The sequence below is a fragment of the Nelumbo nucifera genome, chromosome 8, assembly GCF_055504915.1.
Source record: "Nelumbo nucifera cultivar China Antique chromosome 8, China Antique-T2T, whole genome shotgun sequence".
In the NCBI taxonomy this organism is placed as follows: domain Eukaryota; kingdom Viridiplantae; phylum Streptophyta; class Magnoliopsida; order Proteales; family Nelumbonaceae; genus Nelumbo; species Nelumbo nucifera.
In genome coordinates, this window is record NC_142656.1 from 54155567 (window position 1) to 54178342 (window position 22776).

Sequence of the window (22776 nt, forward strand, 5' to 3'; positions counted from 1 at the left end):
TTACTCCCTATCTCCTTCTTTAGTTAATTTCTGATTCTATTTTTGATCTGCTAAGCATTTTATTCCGAGTAGAAACATATTAAATTCATAGTTTAGGGAGGTAGGAAGATCATTTGTGCTTTTCTGGCCTCTCTGAGAAGCAATCAAGTTCATTGCTGGTTCGGGAATTCTCCATCCCCTCTGGAATTTTTCGTAGTTGGATTTTTTTTTTTTTTGTGTTTTCTTCTTTAATTTTGATTGTTTATACTTGACATTGCTACAAATCTGTTCTCTTTCTCTACGCTATTCCAAACCCAATTTGATATATTTTTCGTGGGTGATGTACTAAAATGTGTTTCAGTTGAAACTTATGTGGAGAATCTTGTTAGGATTCATCTAAGCAAAAAGAACATGTCTGCAATTAGAGTCATAGAGAGGTTGAGGAGGCCTAAGATTCAAAGTGAATTATACTTTTTTTAAGAGTATTTATGTTACTACATGTTGAATCCTGCCCCTACTTTGCTAAGCCAAAATCTGGCTATTTGTTAAATATCTTTTTTCTTTTTTCTTTTTGAATTCTTTTACTAAAACCCTTTCATTTGTTTTCAATTTCATAGAAAGGGCTTTTATTAATAAAGTAAAATTAAGATAAGACTAGAGATATAATTGCCCTTATATTATGATAAATTTAAATTTAATTTTTTGTTCAAAACATTTTATGCATGATTACCCTTCTATGATATATTTTTTAATGATTCCTTCTACAAGCAACAGGTCTTGTAGATTTTGAGTTTTGACATAATTTTGATGTTTTGATGGTATGAATATTGAGCAGATTTGCCACTCAGTTTGATCAATTTAGTGTGGGTAAGTTATTGTAGAGAGTTTAATTAAAGTTTTTCAACGGTACCAACATTGTTTTGATAATTTCAATGTTGTCAACATTACAGGGTTTTGTTCGTTTTTTGGATTGTAGGTTGTATTATTTTGTTTGATATTTTAAATTTAATTATAAAAAAGTTGAGTAATTATCCAATAATTGGTTTTAGAAATAATTAAAAATGAATTGCAATTATTTATTTATATTAATTATATTTTATTTTTACCCATGCATCACATAGGCTTTTGACTAGTGATCATTAAAAATAATTAATGACCTAGTTGGACTTGGACAACTTCCATAAATAGTCACTAATATATGGAAGGAATGTTTTAAATAACAAAAATTCTCCGACGGCTGCGTCTATTTACGGTTAAACAACCATATAGTTTAAGGGCAATCGCAATTTCAACCACATCCCACCCTGTATTGAGAATATCTTCCCATGAATAATAAATACAAGTATAGGAGATGTTCACATGCTGTGAGGTTGGAGTGAAGCATGCTGAGTGACGGATCCTAGGGTATGTTGAAACACACTAGATTATTGTATGTTCATCCTGAGTTCTAATGAGACCCTAACAACCTCTTTAAACCAGAATTGTAGTAGGCTATGAAAAGAGGACTCCAGATCTCCTGTCGATAAGAACTCTGCCCACGTCTACTCACAACACACTACCTCCGTGCATTGACAACATCTCCTCGTGCATAATATTATATAGGAGGATGAGATGTTCCTTGTGTGTGACTGCGATGTTATGTGAGTAGACGTGGGCAGGAGATTGGACCTTGAAAAGATAGAGGTGCCAATCCACAACAGTTTTTGCAAGGGTCTTGTTACAGTATTACCAACCAAATTTCACCCGTGATTGGTATACCCACGTATGTTTGCATGGTCTTCCATAAACTCTAATCAGCATAGTTTTTTGTTTTGTTTTGCTCCTCACAGAATGCACCTCAGACCAACCTCACAGCATTTGCAACCACAAATCGGGAATATCTCTCATACTTATGGTAGGGCGTATCAGCCTGTATCGGTACTTTTTTTAAGTTTTATTTATTTATTTTTCAAAATCGGTTTAGAGGGGTCGGTTTAAGGCCCGACTACCCTCTGAACCATGGTCTGGCCTGATACAACCCCTGGAGGGGTGTATCGGGAAGTCATTGGCACAATATGTATCGTCCAATACGGACCGATACATATCCATACTTTGAACCTTGACTGTGAGGTTGGTGTAAGGAGCAAATCCGTTTCCATCATCATGAGGTTGCTCACTTGTTCAGAATATGGTGCTTTAAGGTCTTCTAATCTAATCAGTAACAAAACTCAGCAGCATGACTTGCGATGTTTCACTTCAATCTTCTTTCATTCTTCCCGCTTAGAAGTTGAGGTTGAAGTGAAGGTGAATCTCAAAAGACTAAAACTTGCATGGAAATCTTGTATGAAATATTTGATCAATAATTAGGTTCTGGGTATGACAGTGGGACGAAATCAACCTCGCCTGAACTGCAAAGTTCACCTTCCCATCTAAATGAATCATCGACAACCTTGTATTGTATATGAAGCCTCAAGTTCTGAACAAAAATGTTATCAAAACATGATATTCTGAGCAACAAGATTCATTGGTGTGCCAAGGTCTAGTATTCATTTGGGAACACATACATAAGCTTTGGTATTCCATTTGTTGTGCCATGTGATGGAATGTCCTGATAACTTTCTTCTTGCCATTCTGGCTATAAGATGAAGTGATGAAACGAAGGGAAAGAAATTAACAGTGGGTGACAAATGGTTTATTTGTTGATAGAATACATAAGCTTTGGTATTCCATTTGTTGTGCCATGTGATGGAATGTCCTGATAACTTTCTTCTTGCCATTCTGGCTATAAGATGAAGTGATGAAACGAAGGGAAAGAAATTAACAGTGGGTGACAAATGGTTTATTTGTTGATAGAATATATATAGTAGGCAAAGTCACCATCGTTTGAACAAATGGGGGAACCAATAATGGCCAATGAAAAGATCTAGTGTGATAAATGCCTCAAAATTTTCTCTTAAACCACACAAAACTGGTATATTCAATTACTGAGTTTTATCCATCTGCTCCATTTCTTCAAGAATTCACCAATAAGCAAGCAAGAAATTCTCTAGAATTTATCTTGAAATATTAAAGCTGTGTTTCGTTTGATAGACAATACATGAGAAACACCTGGGAGGCTTCTAAATCTTCCATCAAAAGGCTTACATCATTTAGTAGGGCCGGAATTTCCTAGCAGCCCTCAGTTGTTGTATCCGCTTTCTATCCTGCTGAAATTTGTTTTGCAACATCACAATCTCTGCACAGATTAAATGTTTTGATTCGGTCAACATTCAATAGATACCATATATGCCCACAAGGTCCTTCAACATTTGATAACATATAACTGAATAGGGTAAGCAGATCATAGCAAATAACCATATAACAGAATGAGAAGGCAGAACACGAAAAACCAATTATCTGCTATGGATGCAGATGTGGGTATTGCATCCATAGGATTTAAAATATATAATTGATCAGGCAAAGCCCATTAGCACAAGAGGGAAAACGATCACTATTGCAGAAATAAAAACAGATTTTTTTTGATAAGTTGAAGGAAAAAATTTTGATCAGTAAAGGTTAAATGAAAACAGATTCTCTTACAAGGTTATGACACAAATAGCTTTGCTGGCATTTAATTGGAGATAAGTGTTTATGTATTGTAAGTTGAAATAATTGATACACTGTAAAGAGACTGGGCTGAATGGGCCCCAACAGCTGCTTGTGTGATATCCTTTATTTTTATCTTTTATTTTATGTTGATGGGCCTCACTTAATGGAACTGTTATTTGTTCTTTTTGATTTTCTTTATGTAATTGCCAAGCTGGCCGCCCACTTAAGGGCATACTTGTCATCATTAATTCCTAGAGATTAATAAAATAGGGTTAGAGGAGAAGGGTGAATTATTCGACTTCTTCTTCTCTTACCTCTTCTCTTCGACATACACAGCTCTTGCACTATTATTCAGATATGATTTGCACTGTTAATTACTGATTTTAAACCTGATATTAGAAGACTGATTCACATCTTGGTATCAGAGCGGGTACAATTCTTCTTTCTTCCTTTTCTTCGTTCCTGTACACTCTAAAATCAAGAGAGTGTATGGAGAGATAGGTTCTCTATAGTATAGAGAATCACTTGCCTAGTTGGTAGAAGGGTTGGAGATTTAAGTTCTGGCCGAATTTTGCCAATAATCGATGCTGTTTTGCTGCTGCCCAAAACCCTAGCCAACTAGAGATTTTCGAGGTTACCAGGAAAGGTGAAGCTTGGGTGTGGCGCTCTGTGCTTGGAAGGTGTCTTGTGACTGCTAAAGGAGGGCGGTTCAGGTTAGGAAGAGTTTGGGTCAGTCTGATTGGTGCGGCACCATCTTCTCTCTTCCTCACATCTGCTGGACGGAGCAAAACCCTAGTTTTTCAAGCACCCTATTTCTGGTTTGACTTCAAGTAAGTTTGCATAGTTAAAATTTCAGTTCTTTGATTTCCGTTTGATTAATGGAGACATACGGAAGTGAGTTCAAGCAGGTGCCGGTTTCTGGACCTGCTCCAGTAGATTCCGTTTTGACTGGTGTTACCACGATTAAGCTAGATGGGACAAACTATCTTGCCTGGTTACAGTCTAAAAATTTATGTTTGTAGTAGAGGAAAACTCGGGTATCTCACAGGCAGTAAGGTGAAACCCGAAGAGACAGATCTTGAATTTGAGAGATGGATGCAAGAGAACTATACCGTTATAGGATGGTTAGTTAACTCTATGCAACCTCATATAAGCCAGCACTATCTCTGGATGTCTTCTGCTAAGGAGATATGGGATAGTGTAACTGAGACTTATTCACAGAAACTGAATGTAGCCCGAGCGTACAAATTGAAAAGTGATGTGAAGAACCTGAGACAAGGGGAGAAGAGTGTAGCAATCTACTACTCTATACTAAAATCCCTATGGCAGGAAATTGATGTTATGGAAACTGTGGTATGGGAGAGTAAGAAGGATGCTGAAATGTACAGAAAGCTGGTGGAGAGAAACAGGATGTTCGAGTTTCTCACTGGACTCAACCCTGAGTTTGATATTATCAGACAGAATATTTTGGCCAGAGATGAGGTTACTCTATCACAGGAATATGCCATGATAAGTAGTGAGGAAAGAAGATGACAAGTTCAGTTGCAAAGTCCACCTACAGAACACTTTGCACATGCGGGAATGAAATCTAAGGGGCCTACTGAAAAGGGGGAGCAGGTGTGTGAATATTGCAAGAAACCACGGCATACCAAGGACACCTGCTGGAAACTTCACCCTGAACTACTCCCTGAGAGGTTTAAGAACAATCCTAAGAAGGGCAGTCAAGCAGGAAAACTCAAGACTACTAATGCTGCTACAATACCTGAAGGGGAAAGTAAGGAGAGTGAGAAAACATAAACCATTGAGCAGTTGGCTGCAATGAAGTTAGACTTTGAGAAGTATGGGAGGCTCCTAAATCACCTGGAAGCTACAGTTTCTTCAGCCCACCCTTCCAACAGTACATCCTCTTCGTCGGCCTTTGCTCACTCAGGTACATATGCCTCAGCAAATCATGCTTCAGTTTCAGGTAATCATAAACTCCCTTGGATTATAGATTCCGGTGCATCAAACCATATGACCAGCCTATCTAACCCTTTTGTTCATATCATCTCCTCTCTGGGAAAGAGAAAATATCCCTTGCTGATGGGTCACTTGCCCCCATCTCTGGTAAAGGAGATATAAAGACCTCTGACACCTTGTCCTCCATGTTCCTAAGCTTAACACAAACCTTTTATCTGTTAATAGCTTAACAAAGTCCATGAACTGCAGCATAACCTTCTTTCCCACTCATTGTGTTTTTTAGGACCTGCAGTCTCAGAGGACGATTGGGAGTGGCCATGAGGCGAACGGAATATACCTGATGGACACACCAAATCAAGTCTTGGAACCACCTCATGGAGTTGCTTTAGAGTCAGTTGTGTCGGAGTCTGTTAACAAAATTTTGTTATGTCATTTCCGGTTTGGTCATTTGTCTTTTTCTGCTTTAAGTCATCTGTTCCCAGATATGTTTAAAGGAGTGTCTTTATCTAGTCTTCATTGTGAGTCATGTGAGCTAGCAAAGCATTGTAGACATTCCTATTCAATCAGTAATAAAAGATCTCCTCCTTTCCATATTGTTCACTCTGATGTGTGGGGCCATATCACATGCCAACCATGGGGGGCTACAGGTATTTTATCCTTTTTATTGATGATTATTCTCGTTATACTTGGATTTATCTCATGAAATCCTGGGATGAAGTACCAATTATTGTGAAAATTTTTCATGAACTCATCCTCGCCCAGTTTAATACCCGTATCAAAATATTCCGCTCTGACAATGCTAAGGAGTACTTTGAGAAAACCCTCTCCACCTATCTTGAAACTTTTGGGGTTATTCATCAAAGTTCTTGTTCCTACACTCCACAACAAAACGGGGTGGCGGAAAGAAAGAACAGACATGTGGTTGAGGTTGCCAGATCCCTTTTATTTGCATCCCATGTTCATGTAAGGTTTTGGGGAGATGTTGTTCATACTGCTACCTACCTAATCAACCGTATGCCCTCCAGGGTCCTTGGCTTTAAAACCCCCTTCAGTCTTCTCTTCCCGGATGAGGATCTATTTTCTCTCCCTCTTCGTGTATTTGAGAGTACTTGTTATGTGCATATTCATAGCCACCAAAGGCATAAATTTGAAACTAAGGCTCATAAGTGTGTGCTTCTGGGATATGCCTCTACACAAAAGGGTTATTGTTGTTTTGATCCAGTTCGTGGCACCCTCTTTGTATCTCGGGATGTCACCTTTGCAGAGTTGACTCATTTCTTTAGTATTCCTCCTGAGGGGGAGACATCTGATGAACCCATTGCTATGTCTCCAGTTGTTCCTCTTCCCATCCCTTCTGAGTCTGATTATGGGGTGTCCACCTCTTCCACTGGACCCACCCTTGATCCTCCTCTTGCTTCTGCTCCTACTCTCCAAAGGTGTTACCAAAGGTGGAGATTCAGACATATGCATGTTGTTTCCACTTCTTCAGAAGAGCATCTTTCCACTCCCATAGTTCCTGAGGAAACAGGTCAGCCCTCTATCAACCCACCTTCGACCGTCCCTGACCTTGACCTTCCTATTGCTCTTCGCAAGGGCAAGCAGAAGTGTATAGCCCATTGCATCTCCAAACATTTATCTTACAGCCTTCTCTCTCCTTCCTACTACTCATTTCTTGCTTCTATTTCTTCACATGTGATACCCAGGTCTGTACCGGAAGCATTATCTCAACCTGAATGGAGGGATGCTATGAAGACTGAACTTGAAGCATTATATAAGAACCATACCTGGGATATTGTGGACTTGCCAGAAGGGAAGGAACCAGTGGTGTGTAAATGGGTGTTTACCATTAAATATCACTCTGATGACTCGGTTGAGAGGTATAAGGCTAGGTTGGTTGCCAAGGGTTACACCAAATTGTATGGCATTGACTATCTTGAGACCTTTGCTCCTGTAGCTAAGATGACTTCAGTTAGGGTCTTGCTTTCTCTAGCAGCTACCTTTGACTGGCCCCTACACCAGTTTGATGTTAAAAATGCTTTCTTGAATGGAGATCTGCATGAAGAAGTCTATATGTCTCTACCACCAGGGGTGTATGGGAAAGAAATGAAAGGCAAGGTGTGTAAACTACACAAATCCATTTATGGTCTCAAACAATCTCCTCGGGCTTGGTTTGAGAGATTTCGGGCTACTCTTGTCTCCTTTGGCTACATTCAAACACAATCTGATCATACATTGTTCTTAAAGAGAAATAACACTCTGGTGACCTTCTTGATTGTTTATGTTGATGATATTGTGGTCATAGGTAATGACATTGAAGAGGCCAGGAAACTAAAAAGGATTTCTCAATTCTGAATTTGAAATCAAAGACTTGGAAGACCTTCAGTATTTCTTGGGCATTGAAGTTGCTCGGTCTAAGGACGGTATTTTCATATCTTAGCGCAAATATGCCCTTGATCTTCTTGTTGCAACTGGTAAACTTGGAGCTAAACCCATCTCCACTCCCATTGATCCTAATCATAAACTTTCTGCCACAGATGGTGCACCTTTGTCTGATAAGGGAGTGTTTCAGAGACTGCTTGGGAAATTTTTGTATCTTTGCACGACTCCGCTAGATATTTCCTATGCAGTAAGTGTTATTAGTCAGTTTATGCATTTGCCTAGAGATACTCATCTAGCTGATGCGGAAAGGGTTCTGTGCTACTTGAAAAGTACTCCAGGGAAAGGTATTCTATTTGCTAAGCATGGCCACATGAAGTTGGAGGCCTTTACTGATGCAGATTGGGCAGGATGTATGGATGACAGAAGGTCCACCTCTGGTTATTGTGCTCTGGTTGCTGGGAATATTGTGCCTTGGAGAAGTAAGGAACAATCAGTAGTTGCTAGATCCTCAGCTGAAGCAGAATACAGGGCAATGGCTCACGGTGTGTCAGAACTACTATGGCAGAACTAAGCACGTTGAGGTTGATAGGCATTTCATAAGGGAAAGAGTCTCTTCAGGAGAAGTTTGTTTGCCATTTATCACATTAGAAGAGCAACTGGCTGATATCTTGACCAAGGGAGTTCCCAAAGGGAAATTGACACACTATATAAGCAAGCTGGGCATGATTGACATCTATGCTCAGCTTGAGGGGGAGTGTAAAGAGACTGGGCCGAATGGGCCCTAACAGCTGCTTGTGTGATATCCTTTATTTTTATCTTTTATTTTATGTTGATGGGTCTCACTTAATGGGCCTGTTATTTGTTCTTGTTTTATTTTCTTTATGTAATTGCCAAGATGGCCAATCACTTAAGGGCATATTTGTCATCATTAATTCCTAGAGATTAATAAAATAGGGTTAGAGGAGAAGGGTGAATTATTCGACTTCTTCTTCTCTTACCTCTTCTCTTCGACATACACAACTCTTGCACTATTATTCAGATCTGATTTGCACTGTTAATTACTGATTTTAAACCTGATATTAGAAGACTGATTCACATCAATTGCATATTTTATCCTCCATCTTATGTGCCCAAGGCAGCATAAACATGGGACCCCAACAAACTTGATTAGCATGCTAGAATAATATAACTGACTACATATAGATTATAAGCTCAACTCACTAAGACAGTATAAAAAAACTGGAAAGGGTTAAAACAAATAAACATGGGCTTACCCTGAAGTTTTGGTTGCATCTTGCATGTCTAAAATGTACCAGAACCGCATATTAAATGTCATATTTTTTTTTCTTGAAATACAAAGTTCATGTGTGTCAGCATAGTAACCAGTTTCCTATTTCCTCATGAATTCAACTCAACTCAACAAAACCTTATCCCAACCATACGATCCAGCTATAGCCAACAAAGTGTAAAGGTTTATATTAAACAGCTAGGTGTAAGCAATTGGGAGAATGCACAACAAACTCAAAGGATTGCCTTCCACTATAAATTATGGTTCCACCACCCCACTGCAACACATGAATGTCTAGGAAACCAATCTTCTAGACACCCATGTGAACAAGATGATCAATACAAACAATGTAGTCAATGCATGAAATAAGTATAGCCGGTACAACAAAAGTAGATGCAAAATAAGTATAGCTGCAGCATTGGGTGGTTTGGACACTACAAATGGAAACCATATATATTTACACTGTCTTGGATTTGACAGGTAAAAAGACAAGCTGAAGGAAATATTAATATTCATGATCAAGTATTTCAGAAAGAAAAATGTAAGCTAATTTTCAGTAATTGTACCGTACCATTCCTCTGGGCTTCCCTTCTCTGAAATCTGTAGAAATCAAGACCTACTTCTTTGCTTTTCTTTTTGGCCATTTTCTCAACTACAGCAGCCTGGGCAACAGAACCCACTCTTATCCCACTTTCGGAATCAGTTGTCTTCTTCCTGCCTTTATGGTGAACCACAACTGTCCATCCTCCCTCTGCAGCCTGGGCTTCTCTCTGTTTTTTCTCCTACATTTATTGAAAAGCAATTAAATGGTTAGGCCCTTCAAAATTTTATAAACTGCATTCCAACTAGAAGGACAAGGACCATAAAGAATAACTCTACACATAGATGTATTAAACATGTTGCAGACATGAACGATTCTATATGTAACTAGACAATATCCTACATCTTAAGACATACCATGTAGCCCTTGGATATCAAGTTACTCTCTGCATAAATAAATACAGAACTAAATATATATTATGTTCTTCCAAAAAATAACAAACATGATTAATTACCTCTTGAAATAATAGTATGTGTATACCAAGAGAAGGATGGTCAATCAAATTAATTCCGATACCATTGGTTCCTCAGTAATAAACAAGAAAGAGGACAAAAGAGGGAGACTGAGCTTGAAAGGTCCATTTAGTTTCAGGAAAACTAGTAAAAGAGATCAAAGTGATGATTTAAACATACTTATGTCTGGTCAAAGGGCTGCTACTGTAAATTTTTATTTAATAAGGGGACCAACTACCCTGATCTCTTGGCTCTTACTATTCTGTTTCCTTCTTGTCTCTCATTCTTCACTTCCCATTCTCTTTGTCATCATCATCACCAAAACCTTATCCCAACTATATGGAATCAGCCACATGAATCCTGTTTCACTATTCCATTTGGTTTAATGCAACATCCCTCACTTAATTATAAGTGTTTAAATCATTTCTTACTACTTTGACCCATGTAACAACTTTCTCTTTTTCTATTTACCATATATCTACTCTGCACCTGAGATCAACCTAGCTGATATTAAAGTAACCTGAAGCAATCCTACAGATCATGATCAATAGACTTGCTGACATAAGCAAGCTGTATTTTTTTTTTGATAGGTAAAAACAAAGATTTTATTAAAATAAAAGAAGATACAAGAAGAAGGTGGTGAGTCATCACCCCTTACAATCATGAATTGTCATTCCTTTAATAGCAGAATTCATGGGGTTTTCTTTTTAGTAATGATCTTGTTTGAGCCATTGAAGTTGGACCTGTTTACATTATCTTTTTTTTTTTTTGATAAACTAAAGAAAATTAGTTGGTGATGTCTTAAAGATTAAGCCATGCATGTTCAAGTATAACTATTTTCCGAGAAATTTGGCTTTATAAAATAGTTTTGAGTGAAACCACACCAATTCAGTCCATATAGCTTTTTTGGAGAGAATAAAGCTGGTCTTATGCAATTCAGTTGAAGCTTGTCTGAGTTTTTTAGATATTTTTTTAATGGACTTTGTGTATTTTAGACTTCACAAGAAAGAGTTGTTGTATAAGAAAGAAATAAAGAATAAAGAAATAACTGAACATAAGCAGGATTTACAAAACTAAACTTTCATTCATCAAATTAACTCTTTTAATTTTCAATTGCAATGGCTCAACATAAGGGCTTAAATCCCCCTTTATAGAATCCAATTTGGACTAGGAAAGACCAGAAAAAATCCCTCTTGTTGCTTTATAGTGTTGAGGTGCCTTTGTCACCTCCTACTCTTCTATAACCTTTTTTTCTTTTAATAAAATTTCTTTTATTAAAAGATCTCCTCCTGGAACATGAAATATCTATCTAAAGGTGGAAGGATGGCCTTGATTAAAAGCTGTCGTTCTCACTTTCCATCTTACCATGTCTTTGTTTCCTATTCCAATGAAAGTTGCTAATAGAATTAAGAAGTTGCAAAGCGATTTCCTGTGGCATGGATGGCAGGAGGAGAACAAAATTCGTGTAGTGAATTGGAATCGGATCTGCCTTCCTCTTAAGGAAGGGGGCTTGAGCATCAAGAAGAATAAAGATGTTAATATTGCCTCGCTTGGGAAGTGGGTATGGATGCTTGGGGTGGAAAGATAGAAGTGGTGGAGGAGGCTGCTTGCCACTAAGTTTGGGGTCTCGAGAACAGATTGGACTTCAGAAGATCCCCTTGCTTCCTATGGCTACTCTGTATGAAAAGAGATAAAATTTTACAGCTCTTTCTCTAAAGGGATAGGATACATGTTGGGTGATGGGGAGAGGCTGAGATTTTGTCTGGATAATTGTGCACAGTGTTTTAAGGTGCAAGGTGAAAAAAAAAGGCAAAGGGCTTTTTGCAGCAAGGTGCAAACAGAAAATAGTATTAATTAAAAAAATGTAAACTTTAATTTTAAACACAGTTTTAAAAAACCTATTAGCTCAAATTAAAATGCATAAACATAACACAGAAAACATAGGCAAAGCGAGGATGCAAAGATAATGCAATGTTAAGCATGTTGTATTCATAATTTGCAAGCTGCCCTTGTACCAAGCCCCTTGAAGCAAACCTAGCATGTTTGATATTGCCTCAAGGGACTTGGTACAAAGTAACAAAGGCAGATTGCAGAATTAGCAATACAGCATGTTTAACATCGCATTAGCTATTTGAAGTAATGTGATTGGGAAAGAAATAAAGAGGTTGAAAATTTCATTTGCTTGAATTGTTGAGTGCTTGAACATGTTTTATATGTTATTCTTGATTTTATCTTTGCATCCTCACTTTGCCTATGTTTTCTGTGTTATGTTTATGCATTTTAATTTGAGCTAATAGGTTTTTTAAAACATTGTGTTTAAAATTAAAGCTTGCATTTATAATTAAATACTATTTTTAATTTCTTTTAAAACACTGGAATTGATTATGTGGAGGAGCATGAGAGCAGCAGTCTTATGGTCTGTATGAAAGAAAAGAAAAACAACAGTCATCAACAACAAATAAAGAACTATGGTGAACATTCTTGATTTGATTACAAACCAGATGGCTCATTGAACCAAGACAAGAAAAAGAGTAGGGATTTCAGAAATGATGACTTTTTCTCAGAAATCAGCAAGTGATGGATGCTTCTTCATCCCAAAGAATTGTTATCACCAGATTGGATACCACAACCCATGTAAACTCTGAAACTAAACTTTGATAGCTTCTGCATGGGGAATCTTGATCAATCATTTTTTAACAGTAAATGATGATTTTTATTAATTATAAGAAATGTATAGAGTTAAGGTACAAGGTTTACACTCTTGTACGCAAGGCAGAAAAAGTTGAATACATCTAGCATAATGCCAACCCTTTCCACACATGATTCTATGTTAGACTAGTGGATAAATGCAAATATTCATGTCCTTTTCAGAAATCCACCGTCACTGTGAATAATCTCATGCAGTAGTGTCAACAGGTATTTTTGACGCATAAGAGAGGGAAGGTACCTGTTCCTCCTGTTCCTCGCAGGCAATTATGAATTCATCAATTCTTTGCTTCAACATATTCAATCCCGGTCTCCTTTCATGATATTCCATTATCCACTCTGTAATCAAAGAAATTTCTAAGCAAAGCATGCAACCCATAAAGCAAGCAGATTAATTTCACAAATCGGAGATTCTCGCTAATGCTTACTCAATAAAAATTAGTTATAAATCTATAGAAACAACATCTCAAGGGCTTCCCTTAATCAGCCCATAAGTAGAAAGGAACAAAGGGATCAGGGTCAAACTTGCAATGACAGTTCCAACTTAACCGAGGAATGGACACTTAGAAAATCCAAAGCCACTGATTCTCTATTTCTGTCTACAGTCTTATGCTTAGCTCTAGTGACAAATTTGGAGCAAAATATGACACCCACAAAGCAGAAAGATCCATTTAACAAGTTCGAGACTTGTTTACTCAAGAAAAGTTACTGGTAAATGCCGCATCAACATCTCAACAGCTAGAAATAATCACTTGGGTGGAAGAAGACCCAGAGAGAGCAAGCACAAACAGATAGAGGTAAGGTACCAAGTACGAAGTTACCATTGCTTACTTTTCAATCCTTTCGAGCAGTCTTCATATCCTGAAGTAACATGATAAACCTCCTCCGGTTCAGCTTCCTCTCTGTTGCCCACTGATAACTTGCTACGCTTCAGGCAATGTTTCTCCATTATTGCAGTTTTCTTGGGCTCATCTATCAACAAAACCAAAGAAGCAAACCATATGAGTTTGTCAACTGCGAGATTTCTTCTGTTTTTTTACTTTTGACGACAATATAACGAGAACGGAGAGAGAAAACAGAGAAGGGAGAGAAAGGGCTTCTTTGAACTTTGAAGGTTTTGGCTCAGCCGCTGAAGCGAGGCGATCGGAAGTTGGAGAAGCGAGGCGTAATTGGGGCAATTGCCGGTGGTGGACACGAACCGAGCTTTTCACGAGCTATTCGAGCTCACTCGTGCAAAGGTCAGTTCGGCCGGACCCAGATCGAGTTTTGAGTCGAATACATGGCTCGTCTGTCAATCGAGCCGAAGTCGAACAATTTAAAGTTCGGTTCCTTAGGCTCGCGAGTTTAACGAGCCTCTATATATGTATATATTTATATTATACATATTATATATAAGTATATATACCTTTTTAGAAAATTTTATTGGTAGGGACATAGTTATACCATAGTCCCTACACAGTATATTTACTTCTTCGAGACTAGAGAGGGAGAAAACATCCCTTTTGACTCTTCATCTTCTTCGATCAAAAAATCTAAGCGGCTAAATCCTTTCTTTTTCGTCCCTTCTTCATCTCATAGTTTTGTTCTTTGCAGCTCTGCTCTCACAACTCTCACCGGTAGGCGGTCGATGGTCTCAGGCTCTCAGCTCTCACCTAGTTATCGAAAGTGGGAGGAGCCTTCGGTCTTAGGCTCTCAGCTCTCAGAGTTTCGACGCCTCTAGTTCTGGATCTCTCTCACTCTCTGCTTCTTGAAGCAATTATCATCGCCGACAAGAGCACCAGTAGGTCAAAAGGATATGGCTTTGTGACTTGTGAGTTCTCTTCTTCTTCTTCTTCTTCTTCTTCTTCTTCTTCTTCTTCTTCTTCTTCTTCTTTTGATTTGGGGTTTTTCTCTACAGACTACAGTTGGGAGTTGGGACTTCGAAGTTTGAACCGGGAAGGATTGATTGCATCGACAAGAACCCTACGGGCTATGACATTGCCCCCATTAAGGGTGAATAAACCAAAGCTTCACATTCAAAGGTAATATTTGGGAGCTCAGTTCATTATCGAGCTCGAGCCGAGTCGAGTTCGAACTTGTGAATTTTGTAATTGAACCGAGCTCAAGCCCGAGCTTGAGCCTTGCATTTTCCTACCGAGCTGAGCTCGAATACTCAGATGTACAGCTCGGCCCGGCTCGAATCCAGCCCTAGAAATTGATGAAAGCTCCCTAACAATTGCTAAAACTCTGAAGTTTGGTAATTGCAATCACTTCCCTTTTAACTTTTGGATACAATTGCAATCAATTTCAAAAAAGTGATTGGAAGAATTTAGGGTAGTGATTCATATGACTGGCATTGTATTATGCTAATTGTGCATACATGGGTCGCGTCAATACAAACGGATACGTGCACAATTCTAATATTAAAAAATGCAGCATATACAATTTGAACCCAGGTTTAAGCATTAAGCACTTAAGTGTCTTAAGTTGCTAAACCACTAATCCATCATTTAATTTATAATTATAAGTGAAATATAATTAATTTTCTTATCTTAATTATAAACATGTAATCTAAAGAAACGACATATAAAATATTAATATATTCAACAATTTCAATTTAAAATTAAATAGAATAATATTAAAATTAATATTACAATTATAAGGGAAATTGTCTAAAACTCACCATGAGTTTTCAGCAATTCTCTTAAACTCACCACAACTTTTCAAAATGTCTAAAATACACCATGTCACTAACTTGACGTGAAACAGATAATGCAATGTTAATATAGTCGGAAATAGTGTTAATATAGTCGGAAATAGATAATGCAATGTTAAACATGTTGTATTCATAATTTGCATGCTGCCCTTGTACCAAGCTCCTTGAAGCAAACCTAGCATGTTTGGTATTGCCTCAAGGGACTTGGTACAAAGTAACAAAGGCAGCTTGCAGAATTAGCAATACTACATGTTTAACATCGCATTAGCCATTTGAAGTAATGTGATTGGGAAAGAAATAAAGAGGTTGAAAATTTCATATGCTTGAATTGTTGAGTGCTTGAACATGTTTTATATGTTATTCTTGATTTTATCTTTGCATCCTCACTTTGCCTGTGTTTTCTATGTTATGTTTATGCATTTTAATTTGAGCTAATAGGTTTTTTAAAACATTGTGTTTAAAATTAAAGCTTGCATTTATAATTACATATTATTTTTAATTTCTTTTAAAACACTGGAATTGATTATGTGGAGGAGCATGAGAGCAACAGTCTTATGGTCTGTATGAAAGAAAAGAAAAACAACAGTCATCAACAACAAATAAAGAACTATGGTGAACATTCTTGATTTGATTACAAACCAGATGGCTCATTGAACCAAGACAAGACAAAGAGTATAGGGATTTCAGCAATGATGACTTTTTCTCAGAAATCAGCAAGTGATGGATGCTTCTTCATCCCAAAGAATTGTTATCACCAGATTGGATACCACAACCCATGTAAACTCTAAAACTAAACTTTGATAGCTTCTGCATGGGGAATCTTGATCAATCATTTTTTTAACATTAAATGATGATTTTTATTAATTATAAGAAATGTATAGAGTTAAGGTACAAGGTTTACACTCTTGTACGCAAGGTAGAAAAAGTTGAATACATCTAGCATAATGCCAATTGATGATGCACGATCTGGAAGCTCCTAGCTGGAGGGCTGCCTAGGTGTAATCCAGTGATGAGTTGGAGCAAACTGCAAAACAGTGATCAGACTGACCGGGGTAGATGACCTGGGGAGGTCGCTCTGATGCTTAAGTCAGTATTATGTTGTGGTTGCGAGCTAGAATTTGAGTGCTAGAGAGTTTGGGTGCAAGTGATTGTGCGCGTACCTGGACCATGGAGGGATTGATGCCTTTATATAACTGAGCCATCACGGGTTTCCCGAAACAGTCTCGAAATCTGTGGCCTAAATGGACGAGATTTGTTTCCATTTTAGTCGGGGAGTAACGTATCAATCAATGAACCTTATTGTCGCCGCCTGATCCGGTCGGGGAAAAGATAAGGCTTGCTGTTATGCGGTATGATCCCATAATATTTGGAGTCTATTAGGAAGCCACTGGAATTGATTACGTGTCACTTCGGTTCCTGGGCCCCAAACTCAATTAGGCGCTGAGGTGGCTTTTATGCCGAGGTGACATTATGCCAAGGTGGCCAAACGTCCAAACTCCGCATACTGCTGACTAGGCTCCCCTTGTTGAGTTGTCATCCTACAGGCAGATCGCGTCCACATAACCTTTATTTACTAGGTCGTGTCAAATTACCCCTCATCAATTGCCCCCCACTCCTCGTGGCAGGGGTCCTAACCTGGCGTGGGGAGTTCATAACAAGCTTAGGTGGATTTGACACGAAGTCTAGGTGATTGTGGAGGGGGAGTCGTTGGTCGGACCTGTTCAACCGTTCGGCTCAACCAGGAAGTGACCCAGATCGTGTACCCGGTATGCGTGGACGTCAAGCCGATTATAGACTCCGTGAATGTCAAAATACGTGCTAAATCGATTTCAACCTAGGGAGGTGTGCAACCAATTTTCCTAGGAGCCGTCGGATCGTGTTGATCTTGACCATTGATTCCCGAATATGTTGGTTATAAATAGGGGCCAAAGGGCCCATTTTCTTCGTCACAAATTCGCAAGTCCACAATTTTTGAGGTCACGCTCAAGTATTCCAATTCAGTGTCAGCTATTCCTGGGTCCGAGATTGTCTCTCTTTCTTCGGTCCTTTTGGTGAGTCCACCTTCCTCTGCTCTTTTGATTCCATTGTCCTTCCCTTTAATATGTCTTCTAGCCTTAGTTTAGATAGTCTTCTAGACGGGAGCGGTGAGTAGGTTGGGGCCAAGGTGGGTACCTCGGCTCAGACCGTGGAGCCTCATCCTGCCGAGGTGGTCACTTCGGGACAGGATGTGGGCCTCAGTCCGCCCGAGGTGGACTCACCTCGGCAGGAGCGAGAAGCTTCTGGCAAATCAGCTTTAACCTCACACCGAGGTTGGCCGCCAGACAACTTCGGCCCGTCGACAATGACGGCAGACAGGCTCCTAGCCTTGGTAGCTCGGTACAGGTTCTCTAGTGACTTTGTGTATAGCATCCCCTTAAGCAACTTTCCTTGGGATCATGATTACAATGAGATCATGGTCTTCGAGGAGCAGCTCGTAGCCAATCTGTGTCTTCCACTTCATCATCTTATAATCGAAATCATTAAATTGTTTAACATCACCATAGACCAGCTACACCTGAACTCCATTCGTAATATCTTAGGGACCATTTCTATTTTCCATGATTACAACCATCCCCTTGACCTCGACATCTTCTCTTTGATCCTTTCCATTAAGAAGAACTCGTCCTACGTTCTGGCCGAGCACAGGCGAGCTTACTATTTGTCTCCTCGTCCTGGGTACAAACTATTGCATGAGCTCCCTAACAAGGTCCCGACGTAGAAGACGCGCTACTTCATGGTCCGCAACACTGATGGGTGGCCTTTTCCAACTCACTAGAGGGCAGCCATCCAGGACCCCGGTGTTAGACTGGACTTGAAGACAAGGGAGGAGGTCCGATCTTGGGCGAAGCTTGGCCTGAAGTTCGAAAACTTCGTGATTGAGGAGAAACTCGTACAAGTCGGCCTAAGTCCTCCTGGTAGGTTGCTACTTGCTGTATTTTTTCCATCTGTTTTACTTTGGTATTGTATCTAACTTAGCTCATTTCTTATTGCAGTTGCCATGGACGACATCCTCGCCGATGACCTCTTCGGGAGCATGAAAATAGGAAAGAACAAGAAGAGAGCCTCTAAGAAGGCTCGCATCAAAACTGAAGCTACCACCACTAAGGTCATTGAGCCTGAACACCCACCTGTTACCGAACAGCCTCCCGTAATCGATCTGGTTGAGGAGGACCTAGTCAAGGCCACCCCACCCCACATACCCGAGGAGACTACGTCTTTGGAGCATGTTCCAACGACCACCACCTCTACAAGCACCGATGCTCCAGTCCGGAGTATTTTGACTCTGAAATTTGGCCTTCTTAAGAGCAAGGACGTGGTGTTTACTGAGGAGGTCACTCGTTGGGCAGACTTGCCAGTTGCTCAGCTCGGGGCCCGAGCGACCACACATTGTATGGTGGTATGTTCTTGAACTTATCTTTCAAGTTGCTTTATACTTAGATTTTTTGTATACTGATGCTTGTTTTCTTCCCATGGCAGGTGAACTCCTCTATCCACGCCTTGGCTTACCAGTCTGAGGTGAACCTAAAACGCGCTCTCGAAGCCGAGGAGTCTTCCCGAAATGCCCACACCGAACTTAACTTAGCTCGTAGCGAAATCAACCAACTGAAGAATGACATGCGAGCTAAGAAGGAGCTGCTAACTTTGCTAATAACAGAGAATGAGCTCGAAGAGCGTGAAGCGGCATTGAAGAGGGAGATCAAGAACCTCAAGACCCATGTGAGGAACGGACCGAAATCCTGCTTCAAGCGATGGAGGAGGCCAAGGTGAAGGCAGTTGAAGAGTACAAGTCTAAGGTGGAGCTTCGGGAAAGGTTGGTCGAGGCTGGGACAGCAGGCTACCACAAGGGATTCAAGCTCAGTAGGTGGTTGACCCGGCATGAATTTCCCCACCTCAACCTCAACGCCATCACCACAATGAAGATCACCAAGGAAATGGCAGTTGAAGCCGCCAAGGATCTGGACTCTGAGGCGGAGAGCAACGATGACCTTCTTGATGACGATGGAGAGGAGAGCGGTACCACCGAGGACCATATGGAGACAAATTCTTTTACTAAAGTCTCCATTAAGGATGAAGAGCCCCAAACATATTGACGCCTCTTTTCTTGGACCCCCCTTTTGTAATGCTCGATGTTCCGAGCCTCCGAGCTCGGTTAGGCAATTGTAATCTTTCTCTTTTCTTTGTACTCGAAATTCTTTAACAATGAAATACAAGTGTTTTGCAATCTTTGTGTGCAAATTTTTCTAAGTGTAGATTACTCCTGATCTGTCGAGCTAAACCAATTAGAAGTAAATTTTTTTCTAAGTATAGATTACTCCCGAGTTGGCAAGCTCGGCACTAGTAGGAATAATCGTCATTGTATGTCAGGGTGAACAGACACTGGGTACATACCCGACCTGTCTGTGCCTTGGTCACTTTGCTTTTCCCATGCCAAAGCGACTAGGCTTTTATCTACCTATGCCGAAGAGGCGACTAGGACTTTTATCATGCCAAGGTTTGTTATCAACTTGGCATCATAGCCCTTAGGCTTCTGGGAGTGACTTATAGTCCTCTCTCCAGCTCGTCGTCTATTTCACCAGTTTGGCGATCTCATGAGTAACTTATACCTAGAGTTGTGGGCTCATACACAGTACCTTCTTAAGTTGTCGATGTTCCATGCTCGAGGTACCAGCCTCCCTTCCAAAGTCTTGAGCTCATACGTGTCTTCCCCGTACACCCGTCTTATACGACACAGACCTTCCCAGCTCGGTCCAAGCTTACCCACGCCGGGCTCAGGTACCATAACTTTCCATTGGACTACATCGCCGACACGAAATTGTCGCTTCTTGACTTGGGCGTTATAGTACCGAGCCACTTTTTGCTGGTATGCCGCAGTTCGGATGTAGGGCAGGTCTCATACCTCATTTACAAGTTCCAGGTTGGTACAGAGCTTTTCATTATTTTCTTCCTCATCATAAGCCTTAAGTCGCAATGTGGGCACTTCGATTTCTGTCAGGATCACCGCCTCAAGCATTACAACTCCTAGCTGGAGGGTTGCCTGGGCGTACTCGAGTGATGAGTTGGAGCAAACTACAAAACAGTGATCAGAGTAATCGGGGTGGATGACCCGGGGAGGTCGCTCTGATGCTCATGTCAGTATTATGTTGTGGTTGCGGGCTAGAATTTGAGTGCTAGAGAGCTTGGGTGCAAGTGATCGCGCGCGTACCTGGACCTTGAGGGATTGATGCCTTTATATAGCTGAGCCACCGCGGGTTTCCCAAAACAGTCCCAAAATCTGCGGCCTAAATGGATGAGATCCGTTTCCGTTTTAGTCGGGGAGTAACGTATCAATCAATGAACCTTATTGTCGTTGCCCGATCTGGTCGGGGAGAAAATAAGGCTTGTCGTTATGCAGTATGGTCCCGTAATATTCGGAGTCTACTGGGAAGCCACTGGAATTGATTACGTGTCACTTCGGATCCTGGGCCCTGAACTCGATTAGGCGCCGAGGTGGCTTTATGCCAAGGTGGCCAAATGTCCAAACTCCGCATACTGCTGACTAGGCTCCCCTTGCTGAGTTGTCATCCTACAGGAAGATCGCGTCCACGTGACCTTTATTTACTAGGTCATGCCAAATTACCCCTCATCACCAACCCTTTCCACACATGATTCTATGTTAGACTGGTGGATAAATGCAAATATTCAAGTCCTTTTCAGAAATCCACCGTCACTGTGGATAATGAAAAATAATACAACCCAATCAACCATCATATCAAAAAAGTAATAACCAATCAGGTGGATTTTTATCATGGTTATCGAGTCACCATTGACTCGGATGGTCGGACTGTTGTGGCACGGCCCGACATGATTTTGAGCCTACCCGGCCTGCACTGTCATGCCGTGCCACCCGTGGCCCATGGGCTGGTACAGCCCATGCCACGACCCATATATATATTATATTTATATAATATAAATTATATTTATATAATAATATATAGTATATAATATATTAATAAAATAAACAATTTTTTATTATACTATTTTATTTAATTATTGTATATATAAGCAATTGTATACATCAAAATTCATATAAAATTAAAATTTTAAGTTTTTTTCAAATTTTTAAAATAAATAACCTTGGCCCAATGCACAACCCGACCTGGCCCAAGGCTCGACCCATGAACCAGCCCGACACAGGCCCATGAGGGATCGGGCCATGGGTCATGCCGGGCCAACCCCCCAAAATATCCTAGGGGAGGGAGGCATGATCTGCGAGTCGTGCCGTGCTGGCCTAGTACGACCCGTTTTACACCTCTCTACGTTCACCAAGGAACCATCTAGGCAACCGGTTTTGTTTTACCCCCAAACCCGGTCCCTGGCCAAAAACCATTGAATCAGTCAACAACCCATTGGTCGGGGCAGTCAAACCATTGACCCATTCGACCTGTTCAACATTTTTGTCCATTATTTAGTTTTTTTATTATTTTCTTAACTTTTTCGTTAGAGCAGACCGTTTGTTTGAATCGAATGGTTGTCGAACCATCAACCTAGAAACAAGTGGCTAGAACGGTTCTAGTTTCGGGTTGTTTTTTAAAAAACAGTTATTTTTATCAAAATTCACCATGGGTTGTGATTGGTCAAAACCTTTTCAATATCATATCTTTTTGGCAATATAAAATTTTCCATAATTATAATAAATAGCTTTTAGTCATTAACTTGATGGTTATAAACACAGATAAATAAAATCCATGGCTATAGTTAGAAATAATTTGTACTCATAGGCAAAGATATCTTTAACTACCAACGAAATGGCCATAGCTGTATGTTATCTTCTAGTTTTCTAACATATAGCCACAGATACCTAAAAACTGTGGCTAAAGGTGTCTTTTAGCCATGGACCATTAGCTTTTAACCACGAACATACTATCTGTAGCTAAAGTATAGTTTATAGCTACGGACACGAAATTGTCCGTAGCTAAATCTCATGTTCTAGCTATGACTTTTATGTTCATAGCTACAATTCAGTAGTTATGTCACCATTTTCTTGTAGTGGAAGAAGACTAGGACTTGCAATGCTTTGAGAGTAGAGAACCTCTAGTCTAGGAAAGAAATGGCTCATATTTGCCTATTTGGT

The 22776-nt window shown here is 39.9% G+C and overlaps 2 protein-coding genes across 5 annotated transcripts; one reads left to right on the forward strand and one right to left on the reverse strand.

The window, feature by feature from the left end:
* Positions 1 to 2865: 2865 nt before the first annotated feature.
* Positions 2866 to 14183, reverse strand: LOC104601625 (uncharacterized). Of its 2 annotated transcripts, XM_010265036.3 has the most exons (5): positions 14039 to 14183; positions 13763 to 13903; positions 13173 to 13270; positions 9744 to 9954; positions 2866 to 3193 (listed from the first exon to the last, which is right to left on the reverse strand). In XM_010265036.3, the coding sequence occupies exons 2-5, from the start codon at positions 13878 to 13880 to the stop codon at positions 3108 to 3110; spliced, it is 513 nt and encodes a 170-aa protein (XP_010263338.1). In that variant the 5' UTR covers positions 13881 to 13903; positions 14039 to 14183; the 3' UTR covers positions 2866 to 3107. The 2 variants fall into 2 exon arrangements, with proteins under 2 accessions (XP_010263338.1, XP_010263339.1); XM_010265037.3 differs by having other exon boundaries at positions 13763 to 14070.
* A 149-nt stretch (positions 14184 to 14332) lies between these two features.
* On the forward strand, positions 14333 to 19877 carry LOC104601623 (uncharacterized). Of its 3 annotated transcripts, none has more exons than XM_010265034.3 (4): positions 14333 to 14741; positions 14829 to 14952; positions 18659 to 19062; positions 19143 to 19877. In XM_010265034.3, exons 3-4 carry the CDS (start codon positions 18664 to 18666, stop codon positions 19431 to 19433), a joined length of 690 nt encoding a protein of 229 aa, XP_010263336.1. In that variant the 5' UTR covers positions 14333 to 14741; positions 14829 to 14952; positions 18659 to 18663; the 3' UTR covers positions 19434 to 19877. The 3 variants fall into 3 exon arrangements, with proteins under 3 accessions (XP_010263336.1, XP_010263337.1, XP_088748617.1); XM_010265035.2 differs by having other exon boundaries at positions 14342 to 14741; positions 14829 to 18580; XM_088892491.1 differs by having other exon boundaries at positions 14342 to 14711; positions 14829 to 18580.
* The last annotated feature ends 2899 nt before the right edge of the window (positions 19878 to 22776 follow it).